This window comes from Vulpes vulpes, chromosome 8, assembly GCF_048418805.1.
Source record: "Vulpes vulpes isolate BD-2025 chromosome 8, VulVul3, whole genome shotgun sequence".
NCBI lineage: Eukaryota > Metazoa > Chordata > Mammalia > Carnivora > Canidae > Vulpes > Vulpes vulpes.
Genome location: NC_132787.1, coordinates 2,816,528 through 2,841,415, shown reverse-complemented (window position 1 = coordinate 2,841,415; position 24,888 = coordinate 2,816,528). Strand labels below are relative to the sequence as shown.

General features: G+C 60.3%; 1 protein-coding gene and 1 pseudogene across 1 annotated transcript; one reads left to right on the top strand and one right to left on the bottom strand.

The window, feature by feature from the left end:
* The first annotated feature begins 242 nt into the window (after window positions 1–242).
* KRT7 (keratin 7) lies at window positions 243–15,101 on the top strand. The gene is made up of 9 exons (XM_026000381.2): window positions 243–650; window positions 1,997–2,208; window positions 4,665–4,725; window positions 5,904–5,999; window positions 7,618–7,782; window positions 8,750–8,875; window positions 11,966–12,186; window positions 14,358–14,392; window positions 14,753–15,101. Exons 1-9 carry the CDS (start codon window positions 327–329, stop codon window positions 14,908–14,910), a joined length of 1,398 nt encoding a protein of 465 aa, XP_025856166.2. The 5' UTR covers window positions 243–326; the 3' UTR covers window positions 14,911–15,101.
* Window positions 15,102–16,748: 1,647 nt separating this feature from the next.
* LOC112921254 (keratin, type II cuticular 87-like) lies at window positions 16,749–22,742 on the bottom strand (annotated as a pseudogene).
* Between the last annotated feature and the right edge of the window lie 2,146 nt (window positions 22,743–24,888).

The window sequence follows — 24,888 nt, the reverse complement described above, 5'->3', positions numbered from 1 at the left end:
TTTCCCGTTTCTCCCTCCACCAAGTCTTTGAGCTTGATCTCCGTGCTCCGGCTTCAGGACTCGTTCCGAGCCTCCTCCAGGAAGCCCTCCTAGACTGAACCTGTTTTGGATCGGCTCCCAGGGCTCGCTGCTGGGGGGCCTGCAGCCCTCCTCCCCCCTGGGGACCCTTGGGCTTGGAGAGCGGGGCCTGCCCGTGGGGCAGGGTGGCCAGCGGCAGCCCCGCCCCTACCTGGTCCCGCCCCTACCTGGTCCCGCCCCGCCCGCGCCGCGGGCGGCTAAAAGCGCGGCCCAGGTGTGCGGCTGGGCCCCCGCCCCGCGCAGCCAGCATGTCCATCCACCTGGGCTCCCAGGTGTTCAGCTCGCGCTCCGCCGCCTTCCCGGGGCGCGGGTTGCAGGTGCGCCTGAGCTCGGCGCGCCCCGGGGGCTTCGGCAGCCGCAGCCTCTTGGGCCTGGGCGCGTCGCGGCCGCGCGTGGCCGTGCGCTCGGCCTCCGGGGGCCCCGCGGGCGCGGGCATCCGCGAGGTCACGGTCAACCAGAGCCTGCTGGCCCCGCTGCGGGTGGACATCGACCCCGCCATCCAGCAGGTGCGCCGGGAGGAGCGCGAGCAGATCAAGACCCTCAACAACAGGTTCGCCTCCTTCATCGACAAGGTGAGCCCCGCGCCGGCCCCCCCTCCCCGCCGCGCGCTCCGGGCCACCTGCCCACCTGCCCACCTGCCCACCTGCCCTGAGGCCTGGGCAGCGGCTCTGTCTCCCCGGATCGGGGAACTTCCTCGTCCTGAACCCTGACTGTTGGGCCTCCCAGCCTCCTCCCCGGAGCTGCCCCCAGCACCCTGCGTTGTCCTCCCAGCAGCCTGTCCGGCCGCCCCGGCTGCCTGTGTCTGGGGGTCCCTGGGCTTCCTGCGACCATCCAGGCCAGGAGTTTCCCTAAGAGGGGGCTGCGCTGGGTGGGAGGTGGGGTAGGGGCGAGACACGCCGCTCCCGGCTCCAAAGATCCTCTCTCCTTCCACTGCTTATGCCTAAAATAAAGGGCTGCAGGGAGGGAGGGAGACTCCCTGTGACACCTGCCCACCAACCCACCTGGTCCGCCGGCCTCCCTTTGGCGGTGGGAGGTGCCCTTGGAGATAGCCCGTGCTGCCCAGGGAAGGAGCACTGAGGCCCCCCCCCCTCACCTGGGGAAGGGCCATTTGGGAGGGGCTTTTCCTGGCTGTGTGGGTCCCACAGGGGCGGGAGAGGGCGTGCGGAGAGTGGGAGCGGGGGTTGGGAAGGACAGGTAGGTGGAGAAGGGGGAAGGTAGGGCTGGACCAGGAACTAAGGGCTAGCCCAGCTGCGTCCATCTGGCAGGACGTCTTTCCTGGAGGGGGGCGGTGTGAGGCCCGACCCCCCCTCTGCTGCCTTGGTGTAGCTCTCGGCCTGCCCAGCGCCGGCCTTCTCCTTGGTCAGCTCGCCTCCGCCTCCGCAGGCCCGGGTCCTGAGCTGCTCTGCCTCGCTGTCCGCAGCCCCCAGGTCCTGGTGCTCCGCGTCGCTAGTTCTGAGGAGGATTACTTCCCACTTCCAGTCATTCTGGGCGCAGCCAAGAGGCCTTCTGGGCACCCACGTAATAGGTGCTTATTTTAGCACCCTGTCCTGAGACCTTGGGGGCAGGGGGCAGCGGAGAGAGGACAGAGAGACAGAGGAGGCCCAGGACAGACAGGGCGGGGCAGCCCTGCAGGGAGGGAGGTGGGGAGGACCGTCTGTAATGTGATGGGGAACATTGGTGACCCGGGCAGGCCTGACCTCTGGGTCACACTCCAAGATGCTTTAAGACAGAGGGTCCTGGAGGAAAGGCTGATGCACAGTGGGCTTTCTAGAGGGGGTGAGGGGACAAGGGCTGGGGACCCCGGTGGGAACAGCCAGCGAGCGCCTGGGCTGTGCTGGGCGGCCAGAGATGCTCCCCGCTCCAGTGTGGGGTGGCACCTTCTGTCCCTCATGAGTTCCCGCCTCTGTGTCCATCCCAGGTGCGCTTCCTGGAGCAGCAGAACAAGCTGCTGGAGACCAAGTGGGCCCTGCTGCAGGAGCAGAGGTCGGCCCGGAGCAGCTGCCTCCCCAGCATCTTCGAGGCCCACATCGCTGGCCTGCGGAGGCACCTTGAGGGGCTACAGACGGATGGAGGCCGCCTGGAGGTGGAGCTGCGGAACATGCAGGACGTCCTGGAGGACTTCAAGAACAAGTACTGACCCTAACATGACCGGGGAGGCGGAGGGGCTCCACGCCCCGGAACAGTGCGCCCCTCGTCAGCCGATCCCCTGCAGGGTCTCCCATCCAGGTCTAGGGGTCAGAGGGGTACAGTGACCCCTGAAGGGAAGGCCTTGACCCACACATTCCCTGTCTCTCCTTTCATCTTCTTTGTCCCTGGGGGCAGCTTCCAAGTCTTGCCACCTGACCTACTCCCAGGGAAATGTCCCTGCTCCCCCCCCCCAACCTGCATGGTTCCCTTAGGGCGCCTGACCCGGGTCCCAGGACAGGGTAGGGCAAAAGGTGTCCTATGACAGGTGTGCTTCAGAACTTGCGTGACCCTCACAGAGTAGTCTAGAACAGCCGCTCTGTTCGGGTGAGGGGTTAGAGACTGGAGAGATTCAGGGTCCTGGGGGGGGGGGTCAGGGGGCAGGCCCCTGGGAGAGCCTGAATACTGGGCCCCCTGACTCCCAGGAGGAGACACGGAGCCGACTTGGGAGAGCAAGGAGCAAGGAGAGAGAGGGGTCAAGGTGGGCTCTATAGGGCTGCAGAGGCTGAGGGGCGGCTCTGGTCAGGGCAGGAAGCAGAGAGGAGGCTGTGAGGCAAGGCAGGGAGTGAAGGGCCCGGGGTGGGGGTACTGGGGTGTCAAGGACGGGCCTCTGAGGGGCCCACTGAGCTCTCTCTTCCCAATGAATAGAAACCAACGCCTGAGGCTCGGGCTGGGCGCACCCCAGCACACTTGCCGGTAGTCTGTAGTCCCGGGAGTAGCAGTGAGTTCTGTGCTCTGCCCTGGGGGTGCGTGACTCAGCCGGACACTGGCTCTAACTGGAGGGAGAACAAACAAAAAGGCCTCTGTGGGGAGCTCCCACTCCCTGACTTCCCCAGAGCAACAGTCAACAGGAGTAATCCCGAGTAATCCCACAGCAGGTGGGAGCCGACAGGTGCAGGACGGAGCAGGCCCCAGCAACCGGTGAGCCTCTGTTGCCGTTTGTGCGTGCATGTGTGTGCTCACGCAGGTGTGCTCATGTCCTACCCCCCACTCCGGCCCCCAGCCTGCCGTAGAGCGCTTTCCTGCAGAGCCAGCCTGGGCTCTGGGTTGGGGCTGAGGGAGCCTGGAAGGGGCCCCTGGAGGAGCCTGGGGTGCAGCTGCCCGGTGAGCTCCTGCGTGGGCACCCCTGGGCCCAGCGGCACGCCACCAAGGCAGGGACGGACAGATGGCCTTCAGGATATTTCCCTATTATTATTTTTTAAAGATTTTATTTATTCATGAGGGACACAAAGAGAGGTGGAGAGCCAAAGGCAGATGCTCAACCACTGAGCCCCCCAGGCGTCCCTTCCCTATTCTATAGGACCTGAGGGAGCAGGCCCTTGTGAGTCTGGGCTCCTGGGAGATGGTGGTGGGGGGGTGCTCTGCCTGCAGGAGCTCCTTGCTCCCTGCCATCATTGCCCTGCTGCCCTCCTGCAGGCCTTGGGCACTACTGAGTCCCTGTTTCTGACACTTTTTAAAAAAAGTTCCCAAATAAATAAATACTGGGTCAGGCCCAAGTGTCCCCTTGCTCTGTGCCCTGCATTGCCAGTGTCCTCCTATGGGTGGGGCCAGCTCCTCGGGAGAAAAAGGGATGGGGAGGGGGGCCTGTGGGAGTAGAGATGGGGCCAGACCACCTAGTTGGGGCCTGGTTCTTCTGGCCCCAACTGATTCTACAAGGTTCCTCTGCTTCAAGCTCCTTCTTCAGCGTCAGAAGGTGGGATGAGGTAGTGGTTAAGGCCTGGGCCTGGGGTCCGACTGCCAGGGTCAAAGTCTGGGTTTTGTCACTTCGTAGCTTAGTGCCCAGACAGATTATCTGCCCCTCGGTGCCGCCGTTCCTTTCCTGCTAATCATGGTACCACGTTATAGGATCATTGTGCAGATTAGATGAGCTGATTTGCAGAAGGCATGTGACAGTGCAGGCCCCATTTGAAGCGGTCTCTAAGCTTGGCTATTATTATTTGTTTTCTTGTTCCGGGTAGATGCAGTTTTTGTCCTTGAATTCATATATGTTCCTTGCCCTCCCACCTTTCATCTCCTGCCATGACTCCCAGCCTTAGGAATAGCCACAAGGCGGGACGCTTGGGTGGCTCTGTGGCTGAACCTCTGCCTTCGGCCCAGGATGTGATCCCGGGGTCCTGGGCTCCCCCCGCCTGGAGCCTGCTTCTCCCTTTGCCTGTGTCTCTACCTCTCTGTGTCTCTCATGAATAAATAAATAAAATCTTAAAAAAAAAAAAAAAGGAATAGCCGCAAGGGACAATCAGGGACATTTGGTTTTCTAGCTGATACCCATTTCTGCAGGTCATTAAGGAAGAGTGAAGCCCATGTGGGGCAGGTTCTCACGCCTGGGTAGGAGGGACGCCGGGATAGGAGGGGGGATGGAGGCAGAGCTGCACACACACCATGCACCCTCCCCCTACTTGCAGGTACGAGGATGAGATTAACCGTCGCACAGCCGCTGAGAATGAGTTCGTGGTGCTCAAGAAGGTGAGGGGGGCGGACAAGCCGGCAGGGGGGCATTGTCCAAAACCACATCGGCCCTCGCACCTGAGCAGCCGGTAGGGATGTGTGGCCCAGGTCTGGTCTGGAGGTTACAAGGAGGAGGTGAGGGGCTTAGGAAAGGGGAGATCTGGAAGCCAGGCCCTCCTCGTACAGCCGTCCCGGGTACGGGTGCGCATGTGTCCGTGTGCACGTCTGGTGAGTCACGAGACTTGCTTTTGGCCTGGAGGCGTTAGCATCAAGACCAAAAGGTAGAGGTTAGAGAGGGAGATCTCAGGCCCAAATACGGAAGTGCTCTGTCACAGTCGGAGCGTTTCATGACAGACAAGGGTTGGAGCACCTCGGAGCCGGTGCCGAAATGCGTGCTGAATGAGTGGGACGGGCCGCCCACGGCAGAGCGACCTCCCTGTTCCTGGAGACGTGCGAGCTGAGGTCGAAAGGCCTCAGGAGTATCTTTGGGGGCTTTGATTTAGGATTCGGATTCAGTGCCCTCCCCGAGCAGCTCAGTGTTCCAGGCTCATCCACGCGAAGGCGACCTGCCCGGAGTGCTGCGCCCTTAGAGATTGAGGAGCTTCAGGGATGCATGAGGTCGAGCCCTTTCCGCAGGAGTTTGAGCACAGGGACGTATGGCTACCAGGGGCCCCGGCGTCCCCGGGCCTGCGCTGTTCCCTGTGTCCCACCTGCGTCGTGGTCGCTAAGCTGCATGTTAAACATTTAGGCTGGAGACCTTCCATCTCTGGGGGCCTTCTCCTGGAGTCTGAATAATTTTCCGCTCCTCTCCTATTTCATCAGATGTTGAGGCCCACGGAGGTGAAGTGATTTGTCCCAGGTCCCTGAGATCGTAGGTGGTAGAGCCAGGGCTGTGTCCAAACCGCCAAAGCCTCTAGGGACCGGTAAAGCGCTAGGTTTGGGGCTGCCAGCGCGGGGAAGGCACCTGTGGCCACTGGGGATGCGTGGAAATGATGTCCACCGCGTAGCCTGGGAGGGTCCAGGAGAGGAAGCTTCCTGCTGTGGCCGGGTCAGCGGCCTGGAGAGGTGGCCTGTGACTTGGTAGGGCCCTGGTGTTTGACCCTGTGGGTTGGACGGTGCCGACTGGCTCCCATCCCTGCTAAATGGGATGCTAAAGGCCACGATGTCTCTACCCCTTCTCGGTGCCACCACCCCAGGATGTCGATGCCGCCTACATGAGCAAGGTGGAGTTAGAGGCGAAGGTGGAGGCCCTGAACGATGAGATCAACTTCTTCAAGACCTTATATGAGACGGTGAGGACCTTGGGTGTGGGAGCCGTGGCACGTCTTCCAAGTCCTAACAGAGGGGCCATCTGGTTTACCCCCTGTTCAGGGCCAGCCTGGGTGTGCGCAGGCAGTCATCCTGCTCTTTGTCCTTTCTGGACTCAGGAATCCGTGGTGGGCAAGGAGTTTGGGAGGAGCTGCGGGTAGCAGAGCAGGGTGGGGCCAGCCAGGACTGGCCCTACGGAGGCACCAGGTGACCATTTGTTAGGGGGGTGTTGGGAGGGGTCGAAAGGAACCAGGAGGATGTCTGGGAATCCCGGGCTGTGGCAGAGTTCGGAGGTGGGCTGGGTGGGGTGGGCAGGGGGCCCGAGTCAGGGGAGACTGGAGTACCCGTGCGCCTGTACCCAGCGGGACCGGATGTGTGGCTGCCCCCGTGGTCTCGTTCTCTCCCTCTTGCCCTACCTGGGCCTTTCAGCTCTTTTTTCTCTGGGGGACTTAAAACCCTCTCCACTCCTGTCGGTGTGACTCTCTGGCCTTCGGCGCAAGTTGGGGTGGCCAGTCACTGGCAGGGCTGGTCCGGGCACCATTGCACAGAGGCTGCTTACAGACCAGTTCTCGCCCCTTTACTCTGGCTTTCGTCTGAACGTCCAGCCTCCGGCAGCCCCTCAGTGACTTTCCACACGTATTAGTTTCCGGGGCAGGCCCCTTGAGGTTCGCTCTCTGATCTCTAATCACGTTCTAATCTCTGTGCGGGTCTTCATACGTCTGTTGCGTGTTACATATACGTATGCGTATGTACGTATATACGTGTGTGCGTACGTCCCCATACATATATATTTAACTATTTTCCTGTCTTTGTAAGACGGACACATGCTCGCTGTCAAAAATCCAGAGTAGAGCGTAAAATTGAAAACAGGCCACTTATATATGCTCTTATCACCTTGGCATCTACCTCTTGTAGATACCGACTGCCTACACACGCAGGGCTATAATAATATATATTTTAATAAAAATAAGGGGATCCCTGGGTGGCGCAGTGGTTTGGCGCCTGCCTTTGGCCCAGGGCGCGATCCTGGAGACCCGGGATCGAATCCCACGTCGGGCTCCCTGCATGGAGCCTGCTTCTCCCTCTGCCTGTGTCTCTGCCTCTCTCTCTCTCTCTGTGACTATCATAAATAAATAAAGAAAAAAAAATAAAAATAAGATCACATTTTTTTCCGCGTACCGTGGATATAAATACAGCCCTATCATCAGTCTTAAAGGCTGCAGCGGTCTATTCTAGGGCGGGATGTTGTATGCGACCCGCCCCCTAGTGATCTGCTTCACCGCCCGAGCTACCCCGACCCAGCAGAGCTCACAGAAGGGGCCATCACGGTCCTCCACAGTCTGTCACTCCTTATCTGCTGCGATCCCACCAGGTTCTTTTTCTGAGAAGTTGCTAATGGGCCCTCTGGGCTGCCAGGGGCGGGCAGACTGTTTGGCAGGTGCTGGGTCTGTGCCCCCTCGCCACGTGGGGCCTCACGCCCGCTCTGACCTCTTCTCCCTTTCCCTTCCCCTGGTGTGAAGGGGGTCCCGGGTTGGGTGTGGGAATGGGAATGGGAACGGGTCACACCCCAAGACCTGACCCCTGGAGGTCTGGTCCCTGCAGGAGTTGGCGGAGCTGCAGTCCCAGATCTCGGACACGTCCGTGGTGCTGTCCATGGACAACAGCCGCTCCCTGGACCTGGACAGCATCATCGCCGAGGTCAAGGCCCAGTACGAGGAGATCGCCAACCGCAGCCGGGCCGAGACTGAGACCATGTACCAGAGCAAGGTGCGGGGCATGAGGGGGCATCTTTTCTTCTGGGCGGGGTCCTCATCCTGTCTTAAGCCTTTGGGGCTTGGGTCCCACTGTTCTGGCGGACACCAGGGGTCAAGCCCGTGGTACTCTGCAGTACCCGGGGAAGAGGGGATGTGAAGGCCCTGTCCCTCCCTGGGTGGGGATCCCAGCCTGGTGCGGGGGCGGGGTGGAGGCTCCTAAAGCACAGAGGGGATAAATAATTTGCCGAACTCTACATAGCTCATAGATGCAAGGGTGGGTGGGGACTTGATCCCGGGTCCCGGGTCTCCGGGCCAGGGAGGGGTAATCATTGTGTGTGCCATACGGAGGCAGGGCGGCTGGCTGGGAGGATGCTGAGGGAATGTGCTGCGGTAAGCCAGCGTTTGGAGAGGGGGGGGCTGAGGCAGGGTTTAAAAGCAGCAGAGGGAGGTCGCTGCAGAGATAGGGAGTCATCCACGGCACACGGGTGAGACACAGCTATGCCAGCAAGGAGGCCTGGGCTCAGACTTGCCATGTGATTGGATCCGTGGGCAGTGCCTTCCATTCTCCGCAGCTCGTTCTTCCCGTCTGTGAAATGGGTGGCGCTGATGCTTTTCACAAGTGTGCTTTTTTTTAACGGGGGTTTGTTTAACAGGTGAGGATCTCAGACTTCTGGTGATTCTGCAGCACTTGGGACATGGTGGGGACAGGCAGGGCCCCAGGATCAATAGGGATGGGGCCCTGGGAGCCATCCTTGCCCTCCCTGTCCTGACTGGGGAGGAAAGCAAATCCCCAGTCCACCCCACTGCCCACGAGTCTGGCCTGCTGGCAGTGGGTGAAGATCTCTGGGAGTCACACTGTCGCTTCCTGGGAAGATAAGCGAGGAGGGCTCGTCATGCAGAACCCGGGGTCTTCCTGGGATGAGGCCCCTGTAATCATTGACCCCCGCCCCCCTGCCATACTTCTCTATGTGGCCCTCCAGTTTGAGACCCTCCAGGCCCAGGCTGGGAAGCACGGGGACGACCTCCGTAACACCCGGAACGAGATCGCAGAGATGAACCGTGCCATCCAGAGGCTGCAGGCTGAGATCGACAACATCAAGAACCAGGTGGGAACAAGCCCTCCTCCCTGCTGCTCCCTGTTTCCGGGGGCACGTGGAGCAGCCATCTGAGAATGAGGAGAGGAGGCTGTCCCAGGCCGGGGCTGGTGCGGCCTGTCTTGGGGGCCCACTTGGGAGATCTCCAGGACGGACTGTTCTTGGCCCGGTCGTGGTCCGGCCAAAGGGAGGGGAGGAGTCCGAGCTGGGCTGCAGCCTGGGGAGGGAGCCTCAGCCTGGCCTGCCCGAGAAGCACCCCCGTTCGTTCCCAGACTCGTACTGGGCACTCTCCTTGCACCTCGCTCTGGGTGCATTGTGCTGTACCTGGGAGCTCGCAGTCCGTGTGGATTAGGGGGACGGAGGCCGGCAGGAACCCTTACTAGGGCTCGCAAGGCCCCGTCTCTCCCTTCCCACCACTGCCCTTCACTGTGCCCCGGCCACACTAGGCTGCTTCCGGTCTCTTGGATTTGCCAGGCCAGTTCACGCTTCAGGGCCTTTGCACTCCGTGTTCCTGCCACCTGGAATGTGGTTCTCCTAGCTCAGCACGTGGCTGCCCCTTTGTCATCCTGGGATTTGGATGCAAGTCCCCTTTCCAGAATTGACTTCCTCAACCACCAGCCACTCTGTCAGCAGGGTGTCTGAAGTTTCCCAAAGCATCTGTCCCTAGTGGAAGTTTTCTGGTTTATTAACTAAGTTGTTGGCTGTCCCCCACCTCTCCTGAAATGTGAATGATGCCTTGAGTGCTCCTCCTCAGCACCCGGCACGTGGTGGGGCACAGGCCTCCCATGTGTAGCTGTGTAGCCGGCAGGGGGACAGGTGTTGATGAGGGTCCCCCAGGCCCCACCAAGGCATCCCCAGGGGTGGACAGGGCAGCTAAGCCTGAGCAGCTGTCTGCAGCGGGGAGGGAGGGGAGGTAACCAGTGCTGCAGCTTCTGGGAGCTAATCTCCAGATGAGCAGGGGGGTGGGGAGGGATGTGGGGGTGATTTCCCCAGAAATGTCCCTCCCTTGGAGCCCTGCTGGCCACTGTACATGAGGATGGAGGCTGCCTCCTGGCCCAGATGCAGGGCTATGAATCACCGGTGCAGCAAGGCAGCTTCCGGGCCGGGAGGGGGGGCACAGAGTAAGGAGTGGTGGTTTGCCAAACCCTGCAGCTTTTGCCGCATGTGGTTCTCCTCTTGTACATCGGGGCAGAGCCAGGCCCTGGACTTGGGGGGTCTCCCACCATGCAGGGGCCCAGAGGCAATGGGATGAGGCAATGTCAGGGGGCTACCAGTGTGATAGGGGAGGGCACTGCCAGCTGGGCAGGGGGCAGAGGGCACCAGAGGGCCTCCCGGAGGGACAAGGAGGGCTGGCAGAGAAGCGGGGTGCACTGGGCACAGGGGAGGGTCCGAGGACAGAGAGTGGCTGGTGAGAGGGAAGGGGGAGTAGGGCGGGAGTGGCAGCTCTGAGAGCCTAACAGGAAGGGGCCCAGGACAGATAGGTTCCCCGGCTGGGGGTGTGGGGATGAGCCAACAACAGAAGGAATGTTCACGCTGGGCAGGAAGCGGCAGCTGCTGCTGGGACCAACCCGGCCCAAACCGGGGGTGGGGGGCTGCTGGTCACACATTTGGAGTCTGGGGGTTCCAAGCGGTGTCTCTCTGCTCCGAGTCTCCTGGTTCTGCGCCTGTTTTGAAGATGGTTTTTATTCCTGTCGGCTGCCCAAAATTTAGGGACTCAACTAGGATCCCATGGCTTTGGCTCTCCTCCGGCTGGGGACGGAGGGGCCGGGCATTCGTAAATCGTGACAGCATTTATTGATTACGGTGATCACAACAGGCGATAACGAGTGCTGGCGAGGATGTGGAGGGAAGGGAACCCTGTGTACTTTTGGTGGGGATGCAAACTGGCGCAGCCCCTGTGGAGAGCCGTGTGGAGGGTCCTCAAAACGTTAAAAATAGAACCACCGTAGAATCCAACAATTAAATTTCGGGGTATATATGTGAAGGAAATACAATTCCTCTATCAAAGAGATCTCTGCAGCTCCGTGTTCATTGCAGCATTGTTTACAATAGCCACGACACGGACACCAAGTGTCCATCAGTGGGTGAATTAGTAAGGAAAATATTATTCAGCCACAGAATAGGCTATTACTCAGCCATCAAAAAGAAATCCGGGCAGCCCGGGTGGCTCAGCGGTTTAGCGCCGCCTTCAGCCCAGGGCGTGATCCTGCGGACCTGAGGTCGAGTCCCTCATGGGGTTCCCCGCATGGAACCTGCTTCTCCCTCTGCCTGTGTCTCTTTCTCTCTCTCTCTCTCTGTCTCTCGTGAATAAATAAATAAAATCTTAAAAAAAAAAAAAGAAGAAATCCTGCCATTTGTGACAATGCAAACCTTGAGGGCATTATGCTGAGTGAAATATGTCACACAGAGAAAGACAAATATTCAAATATTGTATGCTCTCCCTTATAGGTGGAATCTAAAAAAAAAAACAAAAAACAGAATTCCTAGAAACAGAACAGGTTGGTGCTTGACCAAAAAAAATGATTAATAATGATTATAATAGTATTTATTAAGCACTTACTGTGTGCCAGGGACTTCCATATCACCTCATCTAATCCCCGCAGCATCCCTATGAGGGAGACTCTGTGATTATTGCTGTTTTAGAGGAGAGGAGACTGTGGCCCAGAAAGGTGGATGTGTCCAAGATCACGTGGCTAATAAGTGGAAGAGCCAGAATTGGAGCCTAAGCATTGGATATCAGAGCCCCCCCCCTTTTTAAAATATTTTATTTATTTATTCATGAGATACACACAGAGAGAGAGGCAGAGACCCAGGCAGAGGGAAAAGCAGGCTCTATGCAGGGAGCCCGATGCGAGACTCGATTCCAGGATCCCGGGATCATGGCCTGAGCTGAAGGCAGACGCTCAACCGCTGAGCCACCCGGGTGCCCCCAGAGCCCATGTTTTTGACTCTTGTGATTCCCTGGTGCTGGGGGAGTAGACTGATGCCAGTGAAGCCTCCATGAGCAAGTTGCACGGGCGCTCACTGCAGGATGGGGCGGCAGAAAGGCAGTGACTGGTAAGGCCTGTCCCCTAGCTCACAGCCATCCCCTACTGCCCACAGCGCGCCAAGTTGGAGGCTGCCATTGCTGAGGCCGAAGAACGTGGAGAGCTGGCCCTCAAGGACGCACATGCCAAGCAGGAGGAGCTGGAGGCCGCCCTGCAGCGAGCCAAGCAGGACATGGCCCGGCAGCTGCGCGAGTACCAGGAGCTCATGAACGTCAAGCTGGCCCTGGACATCGAGATCGCCACGTACCGCAAGCTGCTGGAGGGCGAGGAGAGCCGGTGAGGACACAGAAGCCAGGACGGGGAATCCTTCTGGGGCTTGGTGGGGCCTGGGACTTGACATTCATCCATCTACAGACATTTCCTGTGCCCTCTTCTGCAAGGCACCGGGGCGGGGGGGGGTGGGGGTGGGGTGGGAAGTGTAGGGAGGGTAAAGCTGATGCTTCTTTGCTCTTGATGAGATGACCTTCTAGTTGGAAAGACCACATGGTATAAAGCTCAATGGGAAAGCTGAAATGGTGTCAGCCCCTTCACAAGTGTGGCCCAGGTCATCTTGTTAGACCCTCACAATACATTCAGGGAAGCAGGCTCAGTGTTGTTGCTTAGTTTACAGAGGGGAAGCTGTGGTTCAGTTTAATGAATGGAGGGGACAGGCCCAGCGTGCAGTCAAGCTCTGCTGATTCCTGGCCCAGGGGTCTTTCATGATGCCAGGCTGCTTCTCGCTGCATCACTGAGGGCCAAGTCGCCTGGTGTTGACTGAATGTGGGAGATCCCAGAGATCTATGCATACCCGCTGCCAGAGAGCAGGCTGGGCTGGATCAGGGTTAGACATGGACCCTCTGTCCGTGGAGTTGGGCTTTCATTCTCACCCTGATGGTTGATTGATTCATTCAATCTGCGAGGCTGCAGAGTTGTGCCCTCGGCGAAGGTTAAGGTTTGGAGAGGGTGAGAGGGAACAGCACGGCCAAGGCTTGGAAGTAGGCCCCATCAGGGCTTGGCTTGTTGGAACCCAGCATGGAGATAGATAAGGTGTAACATAGGCTCCTGCCCTCGGGGAGCTTGCACGTGGGCCGGGGGGCACCAAACATTTGTAAAGGAAGCACCTAGGAAGCACTCATAATAGAGACCATTTATGAAATGCTAAATTTACACAGAACTTTTTCTTTTGGGAGCATTTTTTCCTGAGGGGCGGGGGAGGCAGGCTGCTTCTGCTGGAGTGGACAGGAAGGAGCTGGGGCACTGGGGAATGCTAGGGCAGAGTGCCTGACTCCAGGAAGGAGGCAGAGAAGAGTCACGGCTGCAGGAAATGGGGTGGGGAAGGGGAGGCGGAAGGGTCTCTGCCACGGCAGTTGACCCATCTCTTGCCGGGGTTGGCACCTGGGCTTTGTGGGAAGAGGAATTGAACGGCAGAGGCCTCTGGGAAGAGAGAGCCACTGATCTGGGGCACAGGGCGGCCCGAGAGCCCACCTGTCCCGGCCGTGCTGCCTCTCTCTGCACCCTCTGCCAGCATGGGTGCAGGGGCCATGCTTTCTTGGGAATGCAAACCCGGGACCTCTTTTCCTGCTAGAACCAGAGCTGGGGACTCTTATAGTGGGGCCTCATCCCCTTCCTCCCAGGGGCCTGCAACCGCCAGCGACTCCCAGCGCTTGCAGGGGCCAGTTGAACAAGGAAGGGGCTTGGACGCCTCTTGGCACATCCGCTTCTTGCCCTTGTCCTTTGCTCTGTCCTCTTCCTGAACTTGGGGCTGATGACGTCAGCTGGGCTCCCCTCATCCCTCTATCAAAGTGAGGTCCCCCCTCCCCACTGCAGAGTAAACTCAACCTCAAGGCCAAGGGCGCAGTGACAATGGGGCCGTGAGTCATAAAACAAACACGCCCAACTGTCCCGCGGCTTTTCCATTTCCAGCAGGGCCTGAGAGTGGCCGCATCTGCCTCCTGCGGTCTCCGCAGTCCCCGCCGTAGCTGCGTTCCCGAAAGCAGCAATTCGCGAATTATTTCACTCCATAGCGAATGGTGGCCCCACGCCACACCTCACGCCAGGGGCCGGATTGCCAGGCATCCGCAAGCTCCAGCCCGCGTTGAGGGGGGCAGCTGTCTTCAGAAGTCATCCCCGCTGCCCCTCATCAACTCCCGTGCGCCCGGGCTCCAGGTCCATTATGTGATCCAGCCCTCACCACCGACCCTGTGAGGCCGGGACTAAGTTAGGCTCAGTTTATAGGTGAGGAAATGGAGGCTTTGGGACATGGCCCGAGCTCACGTGGCCAGTACCAGGAGGGCCTAAGTGAACCTCCCCACCCCCCACCCCTTATTTTGCAACGAGGCTGAGGACTGATGTGTGGGGCAGGGGAAGGAATATCAGCCCTGCGTGGCTCCCGGATGGAGGGGGCCCAGGACTGCCTCCTCCAGCTCTGAGGAAAGAGCTGCTCTCACAGGTCTCTCCTCTGCCCCCAGGTTGGCCGGAGATGGCGTGGGAGCCGTGAACATCTGTAAGTCCTTGGCTGTGGCCCTTCTCCTGTGCTGTCTAGCCAGGCTGGGTCTTGCACGCTGGCCCGAGGGCCTGGCCTTGTCCGGCCCAGGAGCTTCTTCTTTCCCTTATGGGCTTTTAGCAGGTGCCCTGGAGCTCCCAGCCTGTCAGGCTCAAAGGCCCAGGGAAGCCGTGCAAGAGGGCAGAGCGGGGCGTGGGGCGTCCGTGGTGCAGCCCCTGTGGCTGGCCCCGGCTCCTTCTGGGCTGGCCTGCGGAGGGTGCTGAGGAGGAGAGGCAGTGGGGAGGGAGAGCGGGCTGGAGTGAGGGATGGGCCTGGGGGGTGGGCCTTGTGCTGATGGAGCCCTCCTCCCTTTTCTCCCAGCTGTGGTGAACTCCACTGGCGGAGGCGGCAGCGGGCTGAGCTTCGGGGGGACCATGGGCAGCAATGCCCTGAGCTTCTCCAGCGGCGGCGGACCTGGTGCCTTCAGGTCCTATTCCATCAGGACCTCAGCTGCCACCCATAGGAGCATACGGAAATGAGCCGCGGTGTGCGGAGACCTGTACCCCTACCCACCCCCCTCCAGCCCCCCAGTCACATGAGGACTCCCATCCCTGACACCAAGACTTCCAGGCAGTCTGAAAATGATGTCAGAAGAGCTTCTAAAAAAAAAAGAGCTTCTAATAAAGCAGCCTTTCCGAAGCCTGGGTGAGGCCCATCCTGGCACCTGGAATCCTGGCTTCATAAGCTGGTGGAGAGCGTTGGGGAGGAAGGGGCCTTCCAGAGCATATAGGGTCTGCTCTGAATACTGAGAAGGCCTTTGTGCAGGCGGCTGGGAAAGCCCGTTGGTGCGTGGTGGTGGTGACTTCGGGGGCATGGCTCTCAGTCCTATAAGGCCTTGGCCTCCTCCCAGAGCTGAGGCTGAGTCCAACCCCTCTCCTGAAACCCAGGGAAGTCTGGCTCTGCCAGGGAGGGGGCACCAAAGTCCTCTCTTGTTTGAGGGAGTGGGAGGGCTGTTTGCACAATCCCGACCCGTGTCTGTGCTGCCAGGTACCTTCCTTGGTGTGAGGAGGCCCCAGATGTTCAGCTGCCATAGGCCTGGGTTCAGGGCACACCAGCCAACTCCCAGGCCAGTTGGTCCTTGCAGGTGTTGGGTCCGCATGGCCCTGGGCCCTGGAGGGAGCTCTCTGGGTCTGGGACTCGTGGGGGTGGTGATGGCAGCGGGAGGAGGTCTGTGTGCCTTTGGGAGGGGGTAGGGTGAGGAGGTCCAGGGTCTAGCTCCATGGCGGGAGGCTCGGTGCCAGGTCCATGGGCTGCGGCTCTGGATCCCTGGCAGGGGGCGGGGCATCTGGGTGTCGCCTGCTTGATAAGAACATCGGTGTGTCAGGGTGTCTGACATGGGGGTGTGTGTGTAAGTGTGGGGGTGTTTTTGTGATCTGTGTTGGGGATGTCTGTTCTTGGTGGGCAGCAGCACACATGATGGATAGTGGGGAGGTCTCTGTGCCTGGGAACGGGGATCGGGGGGTGATGGTGGTGCTGGTGGGTGGGTGGGGAGTGATCAAGAAAGCGTCAGTTTCCGGGGGGGGGGGGGGGAGTCTGTATTTGATCCTGTGGCCGATTCTCCTGCATTGGGGTGGAGGTAGAATTGGAGGCGTGGAAGATGTAGGCCACTGGTGTCCCACCAGCCGCGGGTGAGAAGGTTCCCCACCAAAGGAGTTGGGAGAGCCAGGCCCTTCCCCTCCCGGCTAAATCTCCTCGGGGTTGCCCTCCTGACTTCCCTCCAGCCCCCCTCATGCCCCCCGCCCCCCCACAGCCTTCAGGATGTAGGGCTGTGGCACTAGGGGCAGGGTGCCGCAGAGGGACCCCTCGGCGGGGAACACCTTCCCGGGCGGCCTGCCAGGGCCGAACACGGGGCTGGGGGTGCACATGCGTGTGCGCCAGCGGGAGGCCTTCCGATTACACTGCGGATGACGCGTGAGCTTTATTGGCAACGCGGAGACGAAGCACGAGGGAGAGGGCACCGAGGCAGTCACCGAAGACGTCCCCGTGGGGCTGCAGCCTCACCACTGCCAGGGGGTCGGGCTCCGAAGGCAGGTGAGGCCCGTGGGACAGCGTGGCCCCCGCGCCCCCGCGCCCCCGCCGTGGGCATCAAGGGGCCCCGGGACGGGCTGGCTCTCAGGAGCCACCAGGGCGGGGAGACCAGGTGGGGAGACCCCGGGCCCGGCCGGCCGCGCGCGGAGCCCACATGCGGGAAGATGAGGCTGCAGGCGGGCAGGCCGGCGGCTCTCCAAGCGTTTCTGCTTCGGGCGCGGGGGGCCTGCCTGGAGGCAGGGGCCCCGGACTTGGGGGGCCATGTGCTTGCGAAGCCGGAGGTGCTACGCGAACCGCATCAAGGAGCTGCTGCTGCACCTCTGGCCGCAGGGCGCACAGGCCCGTGCTCACCGCCACGTTCCCGGTGCACAGGCTGGAGCCCGACAGGCAGAGGCCCCGCAGACGACTCCCCCCGGGGAGCTGCTGATGCCTGCAGCGGGGGAGCGGGGCTTAGTCTCCCCGCCAGGTCATCTCCTGTGGCCCCTGCCTACTGGCCAGCGCCCCCTTCTCTTGCTCAGGGCTCCTCCCTCCACTTCTACGCCTCCCTTCCCCCCAGATCCCCACCCCGCCCTGCCCCGCACCCCTTCCTGCACTCTGGCCTCAAACATCCTCGATAAACTCCAGGTCTTCCCTATAGGCAGAAATAGCTATTTAACTTATAATCAGTCACAGCCACCTCCCCCCGCACCCCCTTCCTTTCAGGGTTTCACAGTGTGGTCTGGGCTGGCCTCCTGTATTTGTAAATAAAATTTTATTGGAACCAAGCCACGTGTACTCTTTAGGAGTTGCTTGTGGCTGTGGCTTTCACATGACAGTGACAGAGCCGAGTAGTTGAGACAGGGGCTGGATGGCTCATAAAGCCTGAAATAGTTACGATTTTGGTCCTTTAAGAAAACGTTTGCCCGCCAGGAACCCCAAGCCCTTCTTTCAGAACCCACAGCACAGATTACTTACAGACCTTTACGGCACCAATGCCCGCACACAACCTTGTAGGGAGAGAGCAAAGAGACAAAAACTAGATGGGGAGGGCGATGCTTGCAAATTCCCTCCTCCACGGAAGCTTGATGCAAATCAGATGCAAATGATATGCAAATATGCACGCAGCTCAAAGCACAAGGTAGGGGAGATTGAAGAGCCTCTTCCCACACCTGTGGGCCTCACCTGTGCTCCTCGCCCTCCAGCAGCCGCCTGTACGTGGCGATCTCGATGTCCAGGCCCAGCTTGGAGTTCATCACCTCCTGGTACTCCTTGACCAGGCAGGCCATGTCCTGCTTGGCCTTCTGCAGGGCGGCCTCCAGCTCGGCCAGCTTGCAGCGGGCGTCGGTGAGGGCCGCCTCGCCCTGCTGCTCCGCCTGCGTCACGGCGGCCTCCAGCTTGGTGTTCTGGGGGTGCAGACAACAGGGTGCTATGGTCCCGGGTCTCTCTCTCCATTTCCTGCATGTGTCTGGTCGCTCCCACCTACACGCCCCCCCTCCAGGAAAAGGCCTCTCCCCTTTATCAGCCGGGTCCCCTCAAGGGCCGCAACCAGGGCCTCTAGCCAGGCACATGGGCTGGGGTGTGAGTGGGGTGGTCCCTGGGGCACACACTGCCTGGGCGGCCCTGGGGACGCTCAACGTGAGCCCTACCTGGCACTTGGCGTTCTCGACCTCGGCCGTCAGCCTCTGGATCATGCGGTTGAGCTCGTTGATCTCCTCCTTGGTGCGGCGCAGGGTCTCCCCGTGCCGGATCACCGTGGCCTTCATCTCCTCACACTGGGAGGGGGGCACAGGGGCTCCTGAGGCTCAGGACGGGTCATCCCGCTGAGCCCCACACCTTGCACAACTGCCACCCCAACCCGAGGGCTGCCTGCCCTTCCCTCGTCCATCCCACCTGCACAAAACCCAAAGCCCTTTCAGCATCCCTCCTTCTGGGGCTCTGGCAGGGGGAGGCTGGGCCCCGACCTTGCTGCGGTACCAGGACTCGGCCTCAGCCCGGCTGCGGCTGACGATGTCGTCGTACTGGGCCTTGATCTCGGCCACGACGCAGTCCATGTTCAGGTCCCGGCTGTTGTCCATCTTGACGATGACCGAGGTGTCTGAGATGTGGGTGTGGAGGACGCGGATCTCCTGCGGGGGGTGGATGGAAGATCTTGTTTGCACCCCAGCCTCTCCCAGCACATGTGGACCCAACCCTCCCTGGTCTCCGGCCCCTGCTCCCACTATAGCCCTATGGACTGCAGGCCTCAGCCCGATCCCAGGCCAACCAGTCCCAGGCCAGGGCCCCCTCTTCCAGGCTGGCTGCCAGTTCTCTGCCTGGACCACGGCCCCTCACCTCCTCATACAGGCGCCGCATGAAGTCGATCTCCTTGGTCAGGGCCTTGGCATTGGCCTCCAGGTGTGACTTGCAGAGGTAGGCGCAGTCCACATCCTAAAGCAGAGAGGGTGGCACGGGTGTGTCACTGGGAAGGAAGGCAGCTCAAGCTCTTCCCACCCGGGAGGGCACCCACCAGGTACACTCCCTGGACACTCTCCTTGGCTGCTCATCTCAGTGCCTGGCATTGGTAAAGTCTTTGTGCAGGGAAAGGGGGCAGGAGTAGGTTTGAGTAAGGACGGGGGACCGTGAGGTTGCCAGGCACTTCCTCTGCTACCTACCTGGATGATCCTTCCAGAATCCACACCTTGCTGAAACTTAGGCTCTGTGTAAAATGGGTCTGTTCTAGTGATGCCCCAGCCCTCTGTGCCCTGGCATCTCAGGGAAAGCAATCTAGATCTGTGGTCAGAAGAAGAGGTCTCAGGGATCATTTCTGCCCGTTCCAAGCCAGGGCAACTCAGGACCAAGACGCTTGACTCTCTGTGCCTCAGTTTCCTCCCAGTGACCCCTGCCTTCCTCGTATGCAGGTGGTGGGAAGGACCTGGGGGGAGTCCACATGATGGCGTCGGTGGTGAATCAAGTCTATCGGGTGAGGAACGACAGCACTGTTCACGCCAGCCTCTCCCAGCTGTTGGTGGCCTGAGAATGTGGCCTCCTGGAGCATCCGTGTGCTCTGGCACTCACGGTATTTAGGGGGGACCCACTGTCCAGCAGGCACAGGGCAGAGGGGGTGGGAAACCCATGGGCCAGATGGGAGTTACCCCGGACAGGGGCCTCGAGTGCCCTGCTTGTCCTGGGATGAATGTCCGGGGCGTCTCTGGGAGTACCGAGGCGTGGAGGGCTGGGGAGGGAAATCGGGAGGTGTTGCTCGTGCGATTCTGGGGCAGCCGCTCAGCCTCTGAATGACGGACCCCTCCCTCCTGCCTCTGCCCTGCTTTCTGGGTTGGGGGACAATCACTTACCTTTGTCAGGACTCACAAATTCATTCACAGCGGTGACCCTTAGTGCCACCTCCTCTTCGTATCTGCAGATGAAGGGCACAGGCTTCAGTGGCTAGAGCTTTAATCGGGTGGGGTCTGAAGAGGACGAAAGGAGAACCAGGGCCCAGGCAAGCACATTCCGGGAACTGGAGCTCCTGGAGGTGGTCACAGAATCAACACGTGCTGGACTAGAAGGGAGCCTGCCCGTCCCTTGCTTCTGGGCACTCAGGCCAACCTGTCACCCAGCGCTCTTCCTGTTTCAGGGGCTGCTCATTCCCGATGGGGTGGCGGGGCTGGGACGGGGGTGCGGTGCACGCCGGTTGGCCTTCTGTTCTGGATTGTAACTCCAGAGACTGTGAGAAACTGAGGGGCCGAGGGGCTGTGTTACTGCTGGGTTGGGGGGGGGTAGTCTTCAGGGAGGAAAGGAACGCAGAGCAGGGTCGGGAGGGATGGAGGAGGATGAAAGCCTCCACTGAGAGCTCTCCCAGGGCAGGGCTTATGATCCTTTTATCTCTGTCCTGTGCCCAGCCCGAGGTTGCTGAGCACCTGTTTGCATGGAAGGCGGAGGGGATAGGGCTACCTAACTGGGGAGGTTAGAGAGGGCAGGCTCTCAGCAAGCAGCACGGCTGGGCCCAAGGAGGAAGTACGGGGGAGGCCGGGAGGCCGAGGTCGGTTGGATGCTTAACTGCGGGCCAGGCAGATGATGTGAATGGAGGAAGGTTCTGGAAAGTGGGGAGGGTAAAGGCTGCGGGGAAGTGAAGCATGCAAGACCGGAAGTCATTTGCACTGACGACGGGCAATGGCCAGGACACACACAGTCTGCTGGCCAGAGAGGACGCCAGCACACAGGACCAGCCACCCCGCCCCACCCCAGAGTCCCACTGCTCATTTTAACTGGAGTTGAGACATTGCTTTGCTTTTTAGGCCTGGCGTCCTTCCAGGAGGAGTGGGGCTGGGATTCCCTACTCGGGACGTCCAGAAACGTCCAGAAACGTCCAGAAACGGGGACTGCTGATGTTATATGCGCTCACTGCAGGTGGTCCTGGCTGACAGGGCTCATGTGGCAGGGGGTCTCTGGGCTGCCGTAGCCCCCCATCCTGCCTTTCCTGCCTTAGCCCCCCATCCTGCCTTTCCAGGCCACTCCAGCTCCCACACTGCTCTGCTGTGGAGATCTCTGGGCCAAGCGGGGGAGCCACTGCCCAGGGTCACACAGCAGATCAGGGGAGACACTGGACGTGGAGCCCACACCGCCTGCTCCTGGGCCAGGACATCTTCCACGCTCGGCTCCCCGGCTGCCTTTCCCGGGTGTCACCGTCGGCACACTGAGGGTGCAGTGCCTGCTGAGAGGGACCGCCTGGGCCTGGAGTCCAGCTCTGCCACCCGCTCTCAGGGGTCCATGGGCAAACCCCCTGCCCTATACCCCTGTCTCCTTTATCTTCTGTGTGCAAAGGGCTGGACTAGGGGCAGTGATTCTCCGCTGTGAAGCCCTCGCAGGCTGACTTCAGGATTTCCCATCCCCTTGTACTATTTTACTCGTGATTCATCTATAGGTGGATTTGCTTCACATTCACACTTAAGTGGGGTTCGAGGGCTAACTTTATATTGAGAGTTGAAGAACCAGGGGCGAGGGGCATGGGGCGGGGGCATGGGGTGGGGGGCAGGGGGCGGGGGTCATAGGCATACAGAAAAGCAAGTCACACAACATTAAATTCTAGCTGAAACTGTCGTCCCCAGCAGCTCTGAACCTGAGGGTTGCTCTCTTTTTTTATTTTTATTTTTATTTTTTTTTTGGTTGCTCTCTTTATTAAAAGTGGAAGAACAGCAAGTATTAGAGGGACACCGAAGACTACCAGCACCTAATTTTAGATTTAATCTTAAGGATTGAAACAAACGTAAGAGAGCAGTTTTCCCATCAGCCATTTCAATGTTATTAATGCTTTCATGTACCACCTCAAATGGTCACTGAGCAGCACCATCAGCCTCCTTTCCCCATTTCTAGAGACTGACCGGGGACTTCCAAGGTTCTCCCCGGACGTCCAGGCTCACCGAGAGCGTGAGCGAGGACAACCCTCTTGTCTGTGGGGACCCTGCCTGACTGGACCGAGGTTGTATATAATAATAGTGTCACCGATCAGGAGCTGCTGCCCTGTGCTCATCTCTGTGTCTGTCTGTGCCCTGGACGTGCGTCTGTCTCCTCCATCATCAGACTAGGAGCTCCTCTGGGCCACATCCCTCCTGCCCCTGACTCCCTCCTCAGCCTCGGTCCTGAGCATGGGTGGGGCAGAGGAAGGGTGGGATCGGGGACACCCACCCTTAGGGTGTCCCTGGGGTCCTCCTCCTATTCTTCTGTTGGTTTTTGCGTCTATGTGCACGGACCACCCTGTGTCTCTGGCATGAGGGTTCCGAGCCCGTCCCCGTCTCTGTGCGGGGACCTGCCTGCCTGGACAGAGGTGCACGTGCGAGCCACACCATCCCACAACACACAAATGAGCACAAATGCTTGTGCCCCATAGTCACATCTTTGGTGCATCCGGGCCCTGAGCTGTGTCCGTCTGGTCCATCAGACTGGGAGCTGCCCCGGGACCTCCCTGTCCTGCCCCTGACCCCACAGGAACTGAGGGCCTGGGAAGGGTGACCAGGGACACCCACCTTGTCGATGAAGGCGGCGAACCTGCTGTTGAGGCACTTGATCTGCTCCTTCTCCTCGTGCTTGATGCACTGCGCGTTGGGGTCGATCTCCAGGTTGAGGGGCGTCAGGAGGCTCTCGTTGACCGACACGGTGGTGATGCAGGGCGGGCTGGGCCCGCAGAGGTCCCCGACCCGGTAGCTGAAGCTGCGGCCACAGGAGCCAGCGCGGAGGGGGCGGCTGTGATGCAGCAGCGGGACCCGCAGGCCGCGGCACAGCTCAAGGTCCTGGGGCCGCCTCGGGAGCCGAGGCGGGAGGAGCAGGACATGGTGGGGAGGAGGGTGGGGGGGCTGGAGCCCGAGGCCGCGCCACCCCTTCTATGCGGCCCAGGCCTTTACGGGGGGGTCGGGGCGCCCCGGCCTCTGCCTGCCACCATCAAAGCGGCCCGGGCCATCACCGCTTCCATAAACCGGCTTCACATCCCATCCACGCTTTATGGGCCTGGAGGCCCAGTCACCCCCACGGGCTGTGGGCCGAGGACTGGGCGCCCCCTCTGTGCCCCTCAGCGGGGACCCGGGCGGGCAGCCCCATCATGGGCTGTGCTCCGGGGCGGCCACCCGCCTGCAGTCGGGGCAGCCTTGGTCCCCGTGCACCCCGAGGGCATGGGGCATGGGGCATTGGTTGGGGGACATGGGGCAGGGGGTGAGGGGCTTAGGGTGGTGGGCATGGGGTAGGGGTTTGGGGCATGGACCGGGATGCTTGGACCGGAAGGCATGGGGCGGGGGGCCATGGGGCATAGGGCAGGGGGCATGGTGCAGGGGGCTTGGAGCGGGGAGCATGGGGCCGGGGGTAAGGGGGGGACATGGGGCATGGGTCGGGGGACTTGGAACGGGGGATATGGGGCTGGGGGCATGGGGCGGAGGGCATGGGGCATGGGCTGGGGTGCTTGTAGCAGGGGGCATGGGGCGTGGGGTATAGGGTGGGGGGCATGGGGCATGGTGCAGGGGGCTTGGAGCGGGAGGCATGTGGCGGGGGGCTTGGGGCAGGGGCATGGGGTGGGGGGCATGGGGCGGGGGACTTGGAGTGGGGGGCATGCGGCGGGGGGCTTGTGGCAGAGGCCATGTGGCATGGGGCATGGGGCGGGGTGGGGGCGAGCATGTGCGCCCATGTGTGTCCAAAGGTGAGGTGCAGGCCGGGGGTCTCTGAAGTCAGTCCTGCAGATTCGTGTCTTGACCTTGGACGAGTGAATAACCTTTCTGAGCCTCAGTTTCCTCATGTGCAAAGTAGGAAGAGTAGAGTCCCCCCACCTGCAAGCTGTTGGCAGGACCTCAGGACACGATGGCAGGGAAGCACTAAGGCCCTACCTAGCCCTGAGCACGCTGCATCTTAGCCGACAGGCCGGGAAGCCGAGCCCAGCACTTGGTAAGAGCTCCGTGAATGTTTGTTTGCTCTATTTATTCTACTGTTAATTCGCCATTCATCCCTGTCTCCCTTTGGGCAAAAACTTTCTCTTCTCCCTTCCTCAGAACTCGGCTCACAGCTCCTTTCCTTGTAAGTGTTGTGCCGGGAGCCCCCCTCCCAGGCGGAAGTTGCTCCCCGCACCCCTCCCTCTCCACTCTCCCAGGGGAGGGGAGGGCCGCTGCAGTAGGAGGCGCCTGCCCTGTGTGGGGGCCCTACCACGAACACATTATCTTATCTTTACCCTCAGGGCATCTTCGCAGGTCCCTGTTGTGCCCATTTACCTGACTGGGAATGTGAGCTCAGAGCGGTCCAGTGACTTGTTTAAGATCAAGGGGCAGAAAACTGTGCAGCAGTGGATTCAGAGTCTGAAAGGAGGCTCCCAGCCCTCCCCCACGCCGGCCCCTCCGAGGCTCTGAGTCTTTGGGAGGCTCAGTGAGGGTTGAGCCTCACTCCTAGGCAAGAGCCCAGACTGCTAGGCTTTGGGGTCCTAGAAGAATAGGCCCGATCCAAAGCCTTCTCCTCAACTGGTGCTCGGTCATGGCCACCAACCCTAGAAGGCCATCACCCACGATAATGGAAGTTAATTATATGTCCAGTTATGGGCAGAGGAAACTAGAATGTGAACTCAGCAGGCAGCATGAAAGAAAAACATGCAAATCACCCTTAGCTTCCTTTGCTTTTAAATATAAGTTGTTATTATGCAAAGGGTAATTAAGTTCTGGAAGTCCAGAAGTCATCATGGCCACCTCTGCGGGGCAACCCGTGTCCAGAGCCTGCCCCTCGGCCCCCTCTGCTCTTTCCCAACACTCTTGTGGGCCTGAAGCCTTTTGGCCTGGCCTGGCCTTTGCAGCGGCTTCAGCCCAACATTAGCGCTGTGGTCTGTGGAAGGGGGAGTCCAATTCCATGGTGTCTGGGACCGCCGGTGGTGTTACTGATGGCTTCAGGACCGGATGTTTCTACTCTACTTCTCTCCAGGGAACAGTAGTATTGGAGAAGTCTTCCTTTGGTGTCTC

Excerpts from the sequence above, each read along its gene's own strand:
- KRT7 (XM_026000381.2), top strand. The coding sequence starts at position 327 with ATGTCCATCCACCTGGGCTCCCAGGTGTTCAGCTCGCGCTCCGCCGCC. Across the intron at positions 4,726-5,903 it reads AGTTCGTGGTGCTCAAGAAG|GATGTCGATGCCGCCTACAT; the intron begins GTGAGGGGGGCG and ends CCACCACCCCAG. Across the intron at positions 14,393-14,752 it reads CGTGGGAGCCGTGAACATCT|CTGTGGTGAACTCCACTGGC; the intron begins GTAAGTCCTTGG and ends CTTTTCTCCCAG.